The sequence below is a fragment of the Eurosta solidaginis genome, chromosome 5, assembly GCF_040869045.1.
Source record: "Eurosta solidaginis isolate ZX-2024a chromosome 5, ASM4086904v1, whole genome shotgun sequence".
Taxonomy (NCBI): Eukaryota; Metazoa; Arthropoda; class Insecta; order Diptera; family Tephritidae; genus Eurosta; species Eurosta solidaginis.
The window spans coordinates 215,480,422-215,499,290 of record NC_090323.1 but is presented as its reverse complement, the minus strand read 5'-3'; the positions used below and the strand labels follow the sequence as shown (position 1 = coordinate 215,499,290).

Below are 18,869 nucleotides of genomic sequence, written 5' to 3'. Positions count from 1 at the left end.
CGCTTTGGAAGATGAAAAATATACTTTAAAAGTATAAGGTAGAAATAAAAAAAGCAAAGTTTTAATAATTAGCTGAGCGACAGTAGATTAATATGATTTATTTTTTAACTTGAAGACCCGGTAGACGTTGTTCTGCCCTAAATTTGGTCAATCTGCATACATTTTAATAAGCTTTTTCCGTCTGACTCTTCAATTATTCCTAATCATTTTATTCACTCCTCTCTCCGTCTTTTTCGCTACATCTATCTCTATCTTCGTCTCATTCTATCTCTTTCTCAATCTCCTTCTCCTTCTCTCTTTTCTCTTTTCTCTTCTCTCAATTTCTTATCATTCTTCTGCATCCCTTATTGCCTGTCCCATAATGTGGTATGTATTTTATTCCAGTCCCAGTCACAGTCCCACTCCGAGTCTCAGTCCCAGTCCTAGTCCTAATTCCAGTCCCAGTCCGTCGCTGGATAATATATTACTCTGTACTAAAGCACTCATCAACAGCATTTATTTGATATCCATATGGTATAAACACTGTCTAGGCATTCACTGGCCCACGTTTTGGCCTATATCTCGAGACCCTAGTCACCCAGGGGTATGGAAATTACCCTCTGCTAAAGCACTCTCCACAGCTTTCATTTGATATCCATATTCTATAAACACATTCTAGGGGTACCCGGGTCCACGTTTTGGCCTATATATCGAGACCCTTATCACCCAGGGGTATGAAAATTACCCTCTAATAAAGCACTCATCAACAGCTTTCATTTGATATCCACATTCTATAAACACATTTTAGGAGTACCCACTCTAGGGGTACCCGGGTCCACGTTTTGGCCTATATCTCGAGACCCTACAGACCCTAGAGACCTATCCTATATTTTAAGTTAGACCAAACTACACACGGGGTGCAAAACAAATTCAAAATCGGTTCAGTAGTTTAGGAGTACATTGGCCTCAATTGTGTTACACGTGTTTTTTATATATTAAGATTACCTAGTTGCAGCTTCTTCATCAAATATGTAGTCTAATTGGCACCAAACAATTTAGTTGCATATTCGCGCCATTAATGAAACAGCATATGTTTTTTTTCATATTGCAGATAAAATAATAAAAAAAAACGCAAAAATAAAAATCAAATGCAGCATAGTAGTTACTTATACGAAGTAAATCCTTGTAAATCCAATTGAATTCGCTGCCACACAATTTAACCTTTTTTTTGTATGTATATATTTTTTAGATTAATAAAGCCTATGTGATTTTACCTGCCTCCGAAATAACCAGCTAAAGGAAATGGCGTTCAAATAAAACAAATAAGAAAACTTTTACAATTGTTACAAAAATTTATTTTAAATATTTTTCATGTTAAAAGGGAGATTAAAGCAACAGCAGCGATCACGAAAATAGCAGCGGCATGTAAGGTTAGGTTGAACTGGTTGTATCGTAAGGACCTGACAGCACGGAATTAGTACATAGTTTTGTCATAAGTTTTTTTTAGGAACAAACTGAAAAACGCTATCAAAAACCAGGACTTTCACTAAAAATCAACTTCGTTCTACTGGCAAATGCTAGAAGCTTTCGGAACAATGTCGCTTGCTGCTTCTTGATCTGATAGCTGTATCACTTCTTATAGCTGGAGTCTTAACCTGTCATCCATAGGGTAGGAGCATAAAACATGCTCCATCGTTTCCCCCTCCCGCCCGCACTTTCTACATATGCTATCACCGACTAGACCTAACTTGATAGCATGTCACGCCAGAAGGCAGTGTTCAGTCAGAATCCCTTTCATGAGTCTACAGTCGTCTCTTTTAAATGATACGAGTAACTGTGTCAGTCTTAAGTTGTATGAACTGAACATGGTCTTCAACGCTTGGGTCCACGCCTTTCCCGCTTGGTCGATCATGTGAACCTTTGCCGTCTCTTAACCTCCATTCGCTTTATAATTTCCATCTATACATATATGCTTTGGGAAGCATTATAGATGTATACTTCTCCCTATCCCGATTATTTTATGGATTTGCTTACACTTTAACACACTTACAGTTGTAGTGTTTTGTGAGATTATAGCTTTAATTGATGCTTGGCTTTTGATTTAAAAGATGACGCGGCGGCTCTTTTAGCAATTTTCTTTAAATGTTTCCACTGCTTTCGTTCCGGCTACTATTTCCGCCTTCCATTACCTTGCGCCAATTTCTATTGATTTCTTAGAGCCCTTTCGAAACGCCTGTATGGAAAAAGGTGGAATTTCCGGGATGGCATACAGTGTAGCCATCGTGGCAGCCATCGGTTGTTTTCAGGGCTACCGTTTTGCTAAGTATTGATAGACTGCATACTCTCTTATAATTATTTGAGATATGTTATTTTTTGTGTGTCTATGCACCAAACAAGAACTGCATAGTAAAAGAAAGGCTTCACAATTGCTGTAAATACCCAATGAGAGAGAAAGAGCGATAAAGCCTACGTACAACCTAGCATTCTTTTACATGTATAAATGCCGTCAAGGCCTACATCATTATCTCCTCAACGTTGATATTCCATGACAACTTATTGTCTAGAATGATTCCTAAATAATTTTTTCAAGGTTGCTCCTGCAAGGTCACTTCTTCTATTTTAGGCCTTGTCAATTCGGGATATTTATCCTTTTAGTAAATAAGACCATATCCGTCTTCTTTGTGTTGGTGATCAACCCTTTATCAGATGATCAGGTATTCACCTCCCGAAGCGCCCGATCCATCAAACGTAATTTCAACTTATGACAAACGCAACGTCATCTGCGTACGTCCTAACTTCGACGGGTCATCGTAGTAGTTGGTTTATAACCAGCGGCCACAGCAGAGGTGATGTGATCCCGTCCTGCGGCGTGCCTCTATCCACTGACTCCGTGGCCTCATATTACCTCAAGTTAACGTAGTCTTCCTGCATTTTAACGTTCAACGGTACTTTTCATTTTGACAATAACAGAATAGTAAAAAAAAAATTAATTAAGCTTAGTGTGACTGTCTTTATAAATAGATGTATAAATTATTGAGTTAACTTTACTTGATGCCATTTCCTTACCAGCTAAGCTTGTATACCCCTTTATGCTTTATATAACCCTGCTTGTGTATATATGAATATGTATGTGTTTCTAGTATATTTAAGGAACAACAAAAATTTTTCATAACTTATTTTAAAAATATTTAAACATATCACTGCTGAATATATTCTTACAGATTAACAATTACTGCGTCGTGTCCAATGAATCTTCAATATTTCCCTATGGATCGACAATTGTGTCACATAGAAATCGAAAGCTGTAAGTAATATTTTTTATGATTCTTTTTCATACATACAATTTGCTAGCTTATTATATTTTAAATATTATATAAGAAAAAAAAAAACATATTAATTATATAAATATGTATACAAAAGTAATATAACTAAAATGAGTATAAATTGAGCCATTTATATATAAATTAAAGGATTTGAAAATTTTCTTGACTTAGTTAATTATATTATAATATATTTATATCATTTATGTAAATCTGTAAGCAGAAAATTAATTTTATAAAAATATGTGAGTGTGTCTTAACATTTAAGTATAATAAAAATAAATAAAAAATATTTGCTACTTGGAAGAATATTTAGGAAGAAGTATGTTGGCATTTATATATACATATTTATAAGTACATATGTATTTTTAATAAAAATTTCTTGAAATACTAAAAGCTCAAATATTAGTTACGTATAAAAGGGTCTACACATGGTGCGTTTGACTTGCGAGTCATCTGTGTACGTATTGATTGGCCGTCAATGTTAAACTCATAATGATTTTCACGAATCAGCCAGAGATACATAGATATGTGTGTGACTAATGCTAGAAAATTGTCACAAACACATCGAATTGACGCAGACTCACTGTGTGTTGACACTATAGTATTATAACTGTTTTCTTTTTATAAACAATAAACATTTTAATTAAATATAGACAGGAATATAAAACTTGAGGATTTTAAGGCAATAAGGAAAATACGCAACAGCACTCACACATTTCGCAAAATTTTGAACCAAATAAACCTTAAAGTAATACAAAATAATTTACCTGAAAATGTTCGAAAAAAAAGCTATCTACATGAGTACATACAATTTTGTCTCAGAAAGGTTCGGACTTAATTTAGTGTTTAATTGGATATTCCAGGGACGGTAGAAATATTGTTATTCAGTTTATTATGCAATAAGAGTTTTTTTTATAAATAATTAAGGCTAAATACATGGATAATTTCGCAGAGTTGACTTTTACAGATGAGTTCAATGCATAATTTAGGAGTCTTCATGCTACGTCGAGAGTACAGTGAAATGGCTAAAAGCAAAGCGAAGAAATTCTCACGAACAGTGCTCAAACTAAAGCAGTAGCTAAAAAGGCAAGGTGAATTCATACTAGGTGGTGGCAAAGCGAATTCAACCAATTCGCCGTACAGAAGAATGTCAAAAAAATTTTTGGTTGATTCCAATTAACTGACAGATTGTAGTAAAACGCGTTGTATGGAAAATAATCGAGAAGAAGCAATCAGCTGTTGGGATAACAACACCTGGTACTGAATTCGCCTTGTACCAAGGTGAATTCTGTACAATGTTGTGTCCTGCTATCAGCTGATTGCTTGGTATTGCGATTTTTTAGACAAATTTTGGTACAGGGGAATGTCAGTAAAATGAAATCGTTGTTTATTTCCTTTTAATTTTACATTCGCTCGCACGACAAATTTAGCTGAATTCGCTTTGCTATCACCTTGTATAGATTTGCCTTGGTAGAAACAGAAAGTGCTAATTTACCAGCGGCGAATCCATTACGAATTCTTCGGCTTAAAAACTTTCAACGATGTTTGATATTCGGTTTTTGTATTTTTTTTATTTTTGCAAATATACATTTTTTTATGGTTTAGTAACAGTGGTGATTCCGTTGTTAATATTATAATTGCGCTCAAAATATTTTGCATGAAAATCGTGAAGTTCATTTTATAAATTAACTTTTCCCGGTAGAGAAAGGACCAAGGTATAACTAGTCTCTTCCGACATGCTCAAATAAAAAGTTCAATATATTGCATATAAGGAATTAGTTCAGATTTAGTTTCTGATCGCTATGGATACAAGTTTCGATACGAAACTTTATCTATACCTTCGAAGTTTGTTTCCGAATATATAAAATTAGCTTAAAAGAGAACTCAGAGGAATTTTGGTGGGAGTATTAACGTCTCAAATCTCAAAACCGAGTCCAGTAACTGTCAGCTAGTTCAAGGCAAATCACAAATCAAAAAATGAATTCTTCTAAATGGAAAATCACCAATGAAAAAACTTGAGAAGAGAGTGAGATACAGAATTACTAATTCGGTCCAACCGAGTCACAGAATTTCTCAACCAAATTAAACTCTAAATAGGGCCAACGGAACATTGAAAAAGTTTACCTAAGTAACTTTGGTTTTGTCTTGTCAACTAAATACCTATACTTTTAGTATCGAGTTCTTTTGATTCGATTTTATCGGACAACCAATACCCGTCGAACGATACTAGAAATGATTTCTGTATCGATAATTTCAATACGATATCGTGTCTTATACTCAATTTTAAATTACTTGCATTTTTCGATTTGATTTCGTATTTTATGTTGAAAAAATAAACTACAGTTTTTGATGTTGCATACTTGCAATGATATCGCAAATGTATAGCCGTATATTTTGTTAGTTTTTTGTTTAAATATACTACACCAATTTTCAATTACAATAATGCTACACAATTTGATAAAAATTCTGAGCTTCTCCGAGATAAACAAAATTTCAAATAAAGTATTTTTACATAAAAATTTTCTTAAAATATTTTCCAAAATATCTAAAAAAATTTTCTTTTATTTAATAATTTGGCAAAAATATAAACGGCATGAAATAAGGATGGACACGGTGATAGCTGTTTCGATTATACCTTGTAAATCTTTTCAAAGCATTATCTCTCGGTAGAAATAATAAAATTTATAAGAAAGGTAACTGGACTAAGTTTACAACTCCTTAGGCATGACATAGCTGAATGTCCTTGTAACGCTTTAACTATTGTAGGAATGCGGGTTCGAGTCCTACTACCGTGAGAAAAGGTTTTGAAGAGATTTACAAGGTATAATCGAAAGAGTTGTCTTGTTATCACGTTGTTTACATTTTTTCGAAATTATTAAATAAATTGAAAATTATTCAAATTAATGTTTTCATACATTTAAAAGCAACAACTGCGTTCCTTGCATTATACAATTTTTGTTTTAATATTCCTGTCTCCTCGCACTGATTTTAACTTACACTTAACATTGTGGCGTCCTACGAAAGGGCAACTGCTCCCCTTTCCAGACCACTTCAACGCGTTCTTAATTGTTTCATTCGTTGGTGTTTTTAGGACAGTCTCTACAAATATTTTAGATCGAATAATTTTTGGTACAAGTTTGACGCCAGTTAGCTTGTGAGTCCGCTTATCACCAGTTTGGAGGTAGTCATGAAACATGTAGTGTGAAACTGTAGCTTTGTGTTTCCGTGTCCAATTTTTCTTGCAGTGTAAGTGTGAAAACAGAAAAGTTTGGAGAGCAAGCATTAAATAATTATTCCTCTGACATCACATATATTATTATTCCATTTTGTTTATTAGTCGCTGAAAAAGGGTAGTAACATTGAAGGGTTTTTGTTTGTTTTGTCTTTTCAAAAAACATATTTTGCAAACAAACACAAATGCGAGAAATGTTTTGATTGTTTAATATTAACAATTAAAACCGAACGAAACAACGTGTTCCGTTTATGATGCCAATATTTTCCGGTTACACTTCGGTAACCATTATCAGTGCCACCAACGACAACATAAAATATTTTAAGGAATTTTAAGAATGCTTGATCATTCTCTGGCTTCTGTTAAAGTTCTAATCGCTGAACTGTAAAATAAATAACTCATATTTTCAGTATAGCAAAATGTTCCTTATTTACAACTCTACTGTAGTAGTAATACTTCACAAATTAATTACTCGCGCACTTCACTTAAGACCAAACTGATTGATAATTCCTCAGCTCTCGCTGCTTTTACACTCTCTGTTGTATCGTTCACATATTTCTCTAAAGGTCTAGACTTTTCACGAGCAATCTTCTCTAACAGCTGCTTATTTATTTCTCCTTTATGGATGTGGTATTCACTTTTGTCTTCTAGATATAAGGCTATATATATGTGAGTAACAACTTCTGCTCTTAGCTGCTGACTACATGTGTGTATGTGAAATAAACCCTCCGCTCTTAGCTTCGCTGTTTGCATGTACGTCACTCAATATGTGCGCATATGTCTTGCTTCGTTGTTCGTTATTAAAAGACTAAACCACTACCACTGCAATAATTTCACTCTTACCAACAAAACAGCTTTCACAGTTTCAATTTTGGTGACCACTGTTTTAAGTAAAGACAGTAACATGGCAAACACAGCAGCAATGCGTAGAATTGTTGATGAACTTAGAAATAAATTGTTGCTCGTTAAAGTTATGAATCGGAAAGTTCATAGAACAAAAATTGCAGAATGTAAACTGTGTATGAATTGTGAAGAAAATTATATTTATCTATCTAGTTTTTGGCCGTTAGTGTATAGAATAAGTATAAATTATTGAACTAGAATACGTAATTTATTTGGTTTTTATTTTCATTCTTTCGACTTCAGTATGAAGTCAGCTTTAGAACTGCAATTAACAAATAATACATTATTATTTTTAAACCAAAAATTATATTTGGTAGTTTGGATTGTCGCCGCTGGGAAGATTAGCATTCGTCCCGCTCTCTTCGTACAATAGAATAAAAAATGTAAACTAATTAAAAGTTTATGTAGCACTCATCGTAATATGAAACGAGGTTTTGCTGGACTCTTATAACAAGACATAATAAAATTGTGTATGCAATTCTTTTCAATTTTGTAGGACAAAGTGAAACCATCACATATCGTCGACGCTGCGGTAAAAGCTGATAACTCCATCCACCAAAATTTTATAATAGATGAAAAAAACTCTACGGAACAAAGATGATAAAACGAAATGTATTAAGTATATATGGATTTAGCAGCTTATTTTAATTTTTTTGGAGTAAGCAGGATTTCTTTTTAGTGATTTTTAGCAGCCTTTGCAGAAATCATTTCTCAATCCAACAGCATTGAAAAATTGTTTTGACTGAAACTGGAGTTCTCAATTCTTGCTGCAGTGTCAACGATATATTTCGTAATCTTAGCCAAATAATTTGTTAATGTGTTTTAAAAACAGTATAAAATACAAACTTAACAGATATTTGACATAAAGATAGGCACTAACTTGAATATTTGTTTTTGACAGAGACAAAGGCAACATAGCAATTATTTTTTTATATCATACACGAAATCTAGTGATATTTAAGAGATACGCTGAATTTATTCAAGCTCAGCGCATAACTTCGGTTTTTGTAATCCGACTAAAGGTAGCACATTTAATGTTCCCTTAAGTTCATTTATTTACTTTTGTTTCGGTTTTTTTTTTTGTGGATTATTGTTTCATTTATAGAAAAAAATATTTTGCGTTATTTCTGTTAGTTTTTCTTTTTTTTATTTTTGTTTTTTATTATTTGTTAATTTAAGCCAATTTTACCCAACCTTCAATCATCAAAGCTCAATTGATTTATTATCAATTCTTCGCTTGAAATAGTTCTACATACAAATACTCCTACATCAACAAATTTGTGTTTCCTTTGAAAAAGTTCTCATTCTCACTTCAAAAACTATTTATTTATGGTCACTTGCAGTACATAAAGAAAAGAGGTCATAAAAAGTTCGTTTAACAGAAAATCATTTCGCACATAAGTATATTTAATCATACGAAGATTATCCACATAAAAATAGACAGCCAATTATTACTTATTAACAAAAAAGGAAGAAACGTGTTGAGATTTTAGTTGGTTTTCGGTCGCCTTCTTTCTTATCATACCGATAGGTGTAACTTAAGGTGACATTATTTTTGCATATATTGTTGTAGGTATGTGTTTTAAAGCAGCAACTAAAATAAAAAGATCCTCATTTGACCTATTGCATAACTACATAATTGCTATCTTATACATGCAAAACCTGCAGAAAGGCCTGCAGCCAAGTCATTGCATCATTGAAATCATATATTTTATGTATATTTTAAATTAAGGCAATTTTTTCTCGTAAATATACTTAGCTTTTTTTTATTTTCAACGAAGTATATTAAAAACCCAGTAAGGCTAATATGATCCAATATATCAATACAGCCCAAAACAATTATTTATTCTTAATACGTTTTTTAAGTAAGTATCTGTAAGGACGCACAGTGGGCCAGATGCAGATTTTTGGTGCACAAAAGTTGTCTCTCATATCTTGTTAATTTGAGATACCATTTCCAAAAAGTTTGCGGTGGCCGATATTGAATATGTTGTTGGAAAACTTTGTGTTTTTATTATGAATTTTAAAAAAAAATGATTGCAACCTTTTGGCACTCAGCCTCACTAAGGTTCAAGCAAATCGTTGTAAGGTGGTAATAAGTAATAAGGTACGGCAATTTGTATTAGGTGGTTATAAATTTATTGTTATTAACGACATTTAAGCACTAAGATATTGTCAATGCATTCTCGGGAGCTACTGCAGTAAGTGGTCTTAAAAACCCACAGTTATTAACGCCAATGTTATCTAAATCTAATTACCGACCTCTGTAAGCAAAATTAATACTTAAAATTTATGTTTTTTTTTTCTGGAAAAACCCGGTTCCTTTTTCTTACTGACCGTAAATTGTTAAGGAAACAAATTTCATGTACTGGCTAAATTCAACGTTTTGACTGTTTAAAAGTAGAAAATACCTATTGTGGTGAAAATATAAGCAATTCCGACGTATCACTATGCTCATAGTAAATAAATGCTGCACAAATACAACAATAACGTTAGCAAATGAGACAAAAAACAGCACAGAAACAAAGAGCGCAGATGACATTACTCACACACATACAGAGAAGGTAACAGCTCATATGAAATATATCAGATGGAATATAAATGAGCAACTAATCGAGAAGGCTGTACGCATAAAGTTTAGATCCTGGATGAAATAGGGGAAGGAGGAAGCTGAATGTATAAAAGCGCCGCAGTTAAAGCGATTATCAATCCGTTTGTTGAATGTTGTGACGATGCTTCTCAAAGACCTGTCAGATCTGTTCCAATTTAAGATCTTATTTGATCTGTTGTGCTTAACCTCTGTTTAGATCTGGTGTACTTGACCTTTTCACATGTTACTGTATATAGAAGCTTTAAATGTATTTAAGTAACTCTTCAGTCTTTTTAAGTACGAGGGGATTAGGAGTCACGACTTAGTTGGGAAAGTCTCTGCCTTGCTAGATGCCGCATTGGCAGGCGATGTTAGCCTCTAGCTCACAAAAGTGACAGAATTTTGTAATCAATATATTAAATTTACTTGGGTGATATAGCAGACTACTATTTATATCAAACGCTATGCTTTGTGAAAAACTTATGCCCGCAAGGAAGGCAACCTTTGAAGTACCATATATGTATCTATTTAGCATGGGGCCACAAAAAGGGTTCAAAATTGGATGATGTTTAATTATTAAAATTTTATGTTTGTACAATTAGATCCTGTATGAATTTTTATAATACAAGAAATATTACATAAAAAGAGAATAATGTAAAATTCAAAGCTTTAAATTTAAAACATTATCCCAAGCTATTTGAGGTTTTGAATTTATTTTACTTATTTTGGAAGTATTAGTAAAATAAGACCAGTTTGAGGCCTTTTGAGTACAACTGATACGTAAGACTTTAAATACGGTTATGTTTACAAAGGCAATATTTAAACCATTCGCTTGAAAAATAATTGTCATAGGCGCATCCATATAAAACAGAAGACAGAAGAAATAATGATAAAATAAATATAAATAAAAACAAGAAAAGAAGAGCAAATATTTATATATTTATGGCCAACTCAAATTGATTAAGTTTCATAAGATATTTTAAATAAAGTATGGATAGGAATAATAATAGGGTTTTCGTGCTTCGAATTCAGGAATTTTGTCTGCCTAGAATGTTCATCGATCCCACTGTGCGACGATTGAAAATGCTTTTATTGAGAGTGATATTTTGAAATGAAATGGAATACATTGTCAGTGGGGAGTGGGAGCTCGTTAAGCTAAGCTAACCCCTTTTACCAATTCAGCCTATTTAAAAACAATACTTAATATGGAAAATTTCAATTGGCAGCGAAATACCGCAAAAATGTGAAACATACCTGCCTAGTCGGAGGAGGATTGGAGTGAGATTGAGACTAGGAGTGAGGGTGGAAATGGGAGTTAAAGTTGGAGTGGGATTGGCGAATATGCTTGTATAAATATGTACGTGGACAGATTTTTTGTGTATATACATGTTGATGAAAAATTCCTTTTAAGTTCTTTGCCCATATATTCCAGGTACAAAGACTAACAAAAATAGTAAATAATTTTTTTTTTTTTTTGTGTTTGAAAAAACTTTTTGGATAAATCTGCGCTCATAGCTCTTATTCCAACCGAATGTTACTCATCATATCTTAGTCCATTGCGAGAGTATTTTCTGTCGTAGAGAGGTCAAATGTTGCACATAAGAAGGTAAGGGCTTCTCCGTCAGTCACAAAGATGCAAATATTTCCAACGATAACAAAAATATTTCCAAAAGCTGTGAAGAATTACGATTTCTGTCCATTTTTCTATAAACTCCGAAAAAAATTGAATTTTCTTGAAATTTTTGTTTGTGGTTCATGACGCGCACAATGTCACATTTACGCTGTACCATTATAACATTTTGTATGAAAAACCCCAAATGCGACGCATTTTCTCCGCAACTTTTTATTTGATCGCATTTCGTCGCATTTGGCTTGCAAATATGTTTATACGACCACACACGATTTTGACATTTTCTTCCTTAAAGTCAGGCGCGGATCTCCGGGGGGAAACAGGCGACATAACAAGCGATGACAATATATTTAAAACACAGCTGTTTTAAAATAATACAATGCTTGGAAAATATTAAAATTACGGAAATGATTTTTTAAGGACTTTTGTTATAAAAGGAATATCCGTATGGGTCCCTGTTATTCACTTCTCCAATTAAGAATAAATATTTAGCTTTTTTTTAAAATACAGTAATTTGTAAATCTAAGGTTTCCTATAATCTATAGTTTTCTTTTATCCGTTTTATTCTAATTTATGTTTTTTCATTGGTTTAAATAAATTTTTAGTTTAATTATTTTTATATAATTTAGTTTTCGTATTATAATATTTCCCTGTGCACACACATACATAGAAAAATAGTTTCAAATAAATAACAGAGAAATAGAGTTTTTTTAAATGGTCAAGTTAAACTGAGAACTTCTTTCCTCGTCATCCCTCGAAAATATTATATTCTTTCTTAATATCGTACAAGAGTTTTAACAAATAATAAAATGAGCGCGTGCCTCATATGTAAGTTCTCCTTACCTGATTATATTTTATTTTTTATTTGTTTAAGTATGCATTGTTCATTTGTATGGTTATTGCTCATAAATTCTTTGAACTCGAAACATGAAGCTCTCCTCGGCTGATTTTTTTTTTAATTTTTTTTTTATTTTTTTTTTTAATCGTACTTGGTTTGAATTGGCGTTTAGGCAATAGTTGTTCGAATTCGAAATTTGAAAAAACATATTTTCTTCGAATTCGAAAAATTATAAATTCTTCCAATACTGCTACTTAACATAACAACTTTTTTTTATAAATTTTGCCATTATTTGTTATTTTTACACTATTAATTCGAACATTATTCAATTACATCAGCAATGGAAGTACATCCGAAATGAACATCACAATCAAGCGTGAATTCATTTAATCAGCTATATCAGTATATATGTCATATAAAAATATAGATACGTTTTTTTTTGTGTTATTTGACAAAATTTGCAAATTAAGCGAATTTATACATTTCATACACGAAACAATCTAAATTACATACAAGAAAAATTTAAATTAAAATAATTTCAAAATTGAATTGGGAAATTTCGTAAATTTGTATAAATAAATTTATATGTATATTATTCTGCAATCTAAAGTCGGTTACACGATGCGAGATATCCGTTACTTCTGGAGAGATGGACTGAGTAGTGTTGGCATGAGCAGTGAGGTCGAACTACCGCAGTTCCGCGTTTTGGGACACAAGCAGAGGGCGACCGAAATAAACCTAACCACAGGTACCCCATACAAAACAAAAAATATTACTAACTAACAATAACACAATCACAAAAATAAACATACAATTTGAAAAAGAAAAAACAATTTACAAAAATACATACATTTTTATATTCAAGAACTCAATTAAATGTATGAATTTGATTTTGTTCTTACAAATCAAGTTCTTTTTCTTTTTTTTTTCAAATAAACAATGCAGCAAAATATTAAACAATGATTGTGTTGTTTCTTTTTAAAACATAACTTATGAACACACCAACAAGCATTAAAATATTTGATATGTTTTTTATTGCATTCGTTTATAGAAATGAATAAAAAAAAAAATTATGTGCAAATTTTCACTTCACTTTAACTCACTTTCATACATATGTGTATGTATATATCTATTCACAAATACTTGTTACATACAAATACTACAACAGTGGCGCTCATAAAAAACCAAAAAACTTAAAACAACTTACATGAACTCGCAAATCGCGCTTAAACACAGAAACCTTGTAAATAAAATTTTTTCATATATATATCAAGGTTTGCATAATTTCAGAGCTTTACTTTCCCTGTAGGGAAGTCCGTCTCTAGTGTTAAACATTGTCACTAGTTCGAAACTATAACTTTCCGTAAAGGGATGGATTTGCGAGTTTGAATAAGTTTTTACCTATTATAATTCACACAATCACATATTTATAAGCATCCAAACATGTAAGTTACATTATTCACGCATAACCGTTCACACATACACTCACTCCTGTATGCATTTTCAAATCACATCTAATCGTATGCAACATCCTGTTATTGAGTCATTGATACATAATGTTCGTACATAAACACATAAATCATATGCATTGATTCAACTGAATATTTTTTTAAAATAATAATTAAGATTAGTTTATTTTATGAAATTTTTGTTATTTTATGAAACGAAAATTACTAAAAAAATATTCATCTATGTATTGGTTTTGTCTAATGCTTTTTAATCAATTTCGACTAACAACAATACGTATATACATATTCAACTGTTTCTTTCGTATACACATTTTTGTTATAATCACAACTTTAACACGATTAAATATTGCATATAAATCATTACAGACCACATTTGTCATTATCATCAATACGTGTTAGTCATTTCACATATATTCATTCTTGTGATGTGTTGGTGTAAACCTAGAAACCATACTTTTTCAAACCTCTCATACATATGTGACGCTCTGTTCAAAATTGGTGTGAGGAATCTGGTGGAATCTTACAATCTAAATCTAAAAACATAGTGAGACAAATATTGAAACTTCTGGGTTTAAATCTGAACTTATTCGTCTTATTAATCTTAGTTAGTTTGAACTGGGATTATGAAAATATTTTTACTTGTATGACGTAATGTATGTAGTAATGTTCTTGCTATATATATTGTGGTATTCAATTTATAATAGTTCAGGGTTGCCATCATACCCACAGTTTTCTTGAAAAGTTCTATTTTGTTTCGTTGCCCAATGTTTGATATAGAACGTAGTTTGTTGAAGGTATTTGTGTGGAAGGGCATATGTCATCATTTTCAGGTCAAATAAAACTTACTAAACTTTTTTCGCGTTAGGTAACGTTTATATGGCCAGTCAATAAAGACCTCATATAGACTGAACATATGCATAATGTTACCAGAATTCGTTTAGCGACCAAACAGAAAAAGTCCAAGTAGACACCGGGACTTATGTTTAAAATAACTCCGTTCTCTTGGTAAATACTGTAAATAGTGTTTTCCATGACCTAGCTTAACAGCTGCCTCGTCATCTGAGCGACCCTTGTAACTGGAGCGAGCGCAGTACACGAACACAGAACGTGCTCAACCGTCTCCTCCTGCAGCTCGCACTTCCAACATCTGCTGTTACTGACGAGACCCAACTACTTATGAGCATATGACACCAGAATGCAGTGTACAGTTTACAGTGTCCACTTGGAAATTTTGCAACTCTTTTCAAATAAAATTAAACTTTTGTCAAATAAAATTATATTTTTTCGAAATCAGATTAAACTCTTTTCAAATCAAATTACTTTTTTAAAACCAATCAAAACTTTAACATTTCAATTGAGACTTTTCACATAAAACGAAACTTTTTTCAAATCAAATTAAACTATTTTTAGCCAACTGAAACTTTTCTCGTTTCAAATGAAACTTTTTTCAAATCAAATCAAACTTTTTTCATGGAAGGTGGACTTGCTTTATGCACTGACCGAAATATGTAAGTCTCATTGCAGGACTCTACCTGAACATGGACTCTCCTGTACCTGGAACCGCATTTGGCATTACTTCATATACGGGTGTGCGCTAGTGGGCTAGCCGTCGAATTTCTCGTTTGCAGAGAAGTATATATTCCTCAAATATATGTTGACGTTATCACATCTGTAGCTTCGGGAAGGGGATGGGTCCTAAGTATCTGTTCTACCTCCGCTTTTCGGCGAAGTGCTCCCTTCGAAGAAGGTTTAGCGTACATCGTAATTTTGCACAGTACAGAAAGTTTGAGTTTTCGACCTTGCCCATTCTGTGGAGATATTTGCGGAAGTAATAGTGTCCGGTTAAGGATGGACTCAGGTAATTGTTGACCTCTTCATGCGGTTGCCTCAGCCTTGCTTTCTCATTGAGGAATTCGTTTCCAGATCCACTTTCCGCTGACGTATATAATTTTTAATTTTTCAGCGAGAGGATAAATCGGTATATATCCCCCAACTATTAGGACAGCTTTAACCGAGATCGTGCGGTAAACCGAAGCTATTCGCAGCGCCCCTCTGCTGTGGAACGAGGTTAGGGAGATACGGTTATTCGAGTCCGAGGATTATGAGAGCAAATTCCTTGTACATAGCTATTTGCTATTGTGTCAACCTGTTACGGACTTTTTGCAAAGATAGTTAATAACAGTTTATCATTCGTCATAATAGAAAATACGATAAAATTGAAAATTTTTTAGATACCTTGGATGGATGACACTTTGATAATCTCTGGCCACCCTCATATGCTAGATGCATGCTTATAAATGTTTTGCCACCTGAAGTCAGAGGTTTTGTTCGAAACTTAATGTTTAACATTTTGGAAAGCTGACTTCCAATGTGCCTAACAGAGCTCTCCGCTTTCACAGTACATTCCATTCATTCAGTGCTGTGTTCGAGTTACTTCAGCTTCGCACCTCATCCAAGAAGGCTGCCTTTGTCATGCCAAGGCCACTGTTTAGGTCACGCAATTAGTATTGTAACGAACTTAGGGAAATTCCGCTTATTTGCAAGCTTCTGCATACCTTCGTATCGCTAAACTGTTTAATAAAACACTCCAATATTCTGTATTACAAAATGGTCTTTATGAGACTACTTTGAAAATATTTCGCAATTAAACTTCACTTCGCAACTGACTTCAGCTTTCGTTGCTTTTATAGTTTGTGGCCAAATGTATAGACGTTTCTTCTGCTAGAATTTTCTACTTGGTTAGCAGCTATACGCTTCGCGTGTGTATCTATAGTTTATAGCAGGGCCATTCATTTCATAGCACAATGGTTCCCTCTCAATTCACACGCATATGATTCGCTCTGTCGTCGTTAACTGAGTTAGTCGTCGCTTGGCACTTGGCGCAGCAACATCATTGGTGGGTATCGGCATATCGGTATCAAAATATATATGAAAAAATATGCGCCATACACATGCTTAAGCTGGAGTCATTGGTGCCGTATATCGTACCGCTGTATCCGTATCCCTAACGTAATCAGCTGTTTATCGTTACGACGGTAAACCAAAACCCAATTGGTTGGCTACGATACGGTTACGACCTTAGCGGCACCAATAATCGATTGCATTGATTCTCATAAGATTGGTCGAATCAGCTGCTATAAGGTTACCGATACGGTTACCGATAAAGCACAAATGTTTCCAGCTTTATTGTTAGCTCGTTGCTTGCTAGTAAGCGACTAAATGAAAAATCAATTCACTATTCACAATTCTCACTAATACAGATGCACTTTCAGTTTTGAATGGCCCTGATTTATTGTCTCTTGCATAGCCATATGCGCGTGTACATATATGTGAGTACTACTTCAACTGAAGACTGTGTGTGATATGTGTGCGAGTTATCTCTTCGTTGCCTTGTATGTATGTGGGCAAATGATGACTAATGAGTTTATGTAGCTTGCTTTAATGCAAGCGTCGGCAAATTGGAAATGCAGATGTGTTAGTGAGAGCGCAATAATCGCGCACAGCACGTGATGCATCTGTTTGCTTAGTTTATTCGCTTATTAGCAAGCAACAAGACAAGATCATTTGTTATTATATTTTTAATGCGCACAATGGGAAGCAAAAGGTTTATACAATTAAATAGATTGTATTTACGCAAAAGGGTTGGTCAACATTAAATATTTTTCGCTTGTGCGCACTGAAAAAATTAAAAAACGATCTTTGCTTATTGCTTGCTAATAACATTGCGAGCGACGTACACAATCGATGTTGCTGCGCCAATTGCTCAGTGACTACTAAACTAGAGAGAATAAGAACACATGTGAATTGAGTGTGCACAATTGCGCCACTAAATGCGGATGCCTGCTTTAATGTCTTGTTGTTGTGTATTTACTTAGTACCAGCTTAGAGACGGTAATATTCGTCACAGTCTTATTACTTAATTCAGTAAACCTTATTTCATTCAAACTGTTGAACTAGTACTAGTTAACGTGTAATCTTGTCAGTAGGGTTTGTTAACATCAATTTAATAATTGAATTGAGTTGAATTGATTTTAATTGGCTTGAATTGAAGTGAATTGAATTGAATCGAATTGAATTTATTTTAATCGAATTGAATTAAATTGATTTGAATTTGATTGAACTGAACATATGGATTAAGTACTTAAGAGAAAAAGAGTTCGGATTATATTTTTTTACTAGATATGTATTGGGTAAAAAAAATCATTGATTGCAATCGTTCAAGATTGTTTGTGTACCGATTCCACATACACAATTTTGGAATTCGCGATCCTTTTGTGTTTAGGTGCAATGCAACTTCAATTTCACACTATATTCTTCTCATTCTCAAAATCTATCTCTCTATCTCTTTCTATCTATATTTTTTCTTATATTAATATAAAAATTTGTTAATTACTTTTTTGGTTTCATTTTTCCTTTTCTTTTACTAACCAAATTTCTAAAAAAATATTTTCTTTATATTTGTGCTTATATTGTAATATTTAATTTTTTCATTTAATTAATACAAAAATGTTTTATATTTTTAATTATAATCTAATTATGTGTTATTTTTGAGTTACTTAATCTTTGAAAAGCACTTGTTTTGTTTAAAATATTTTTGTACAAATTTTTATTTGTCGTTAAATTAGGTGAATATTGTACTACTGTTTACTATTTTGCTAGTAAACGTATGTCTATTTGAGAGGGTAGGGTTGTTGACTTTATTTTTTTTTTAATGTAACTGTTTTCACTAATCATAATATAAAATTATATCTAAAGAGTTGCCAGCTAGTCAGTTAATAACATCAACAGTTATTTGAACAGAGTAAGAAAAAGAAAAATTTGCATAGCTCTAAAATGGTTTTGCATTTGCTTGGGTAGGCTTTAACTCGGTACTGACTTTAAATAATTATGTAAACAAAAAATAGT

At 32.9% G+C, this 18,869-nt stretch overlaps 1 protein-coding gene across 24 annotated transcripts in view; it reads left to right on the top strand.

Moving 5' to 3' along the window:
- Positions 1 to 18,869, top strand: part of Rdl (Resistant to dieldrin) — a 210,632-nt gene that overhangs the window by 141,688 nt on the left and 50,075 nt on the right. For 20 of the 24 annotated variants that reach the window (XM_067788157.1, XM_067788153.1, XM_067788171.1 and 17 more), the window contains one exon: positions 3,201 to 3,283. In XM_067788157.1, the coding sequence (XP_067644258.1) occupies positions 3,201 to 3,283 (83 nt within the window). Of the gene's footprint in view, positions 1 to 3,200; positions 3,284 to 13,105; positions 13,244 to 18,869 lie in introns of all 24 variants that reach the window. The other 4 variants (XM_067788169.1, XM_067788165.1, XM_067788162.1 and 1 more) reach the window with 1 other exon arrangement.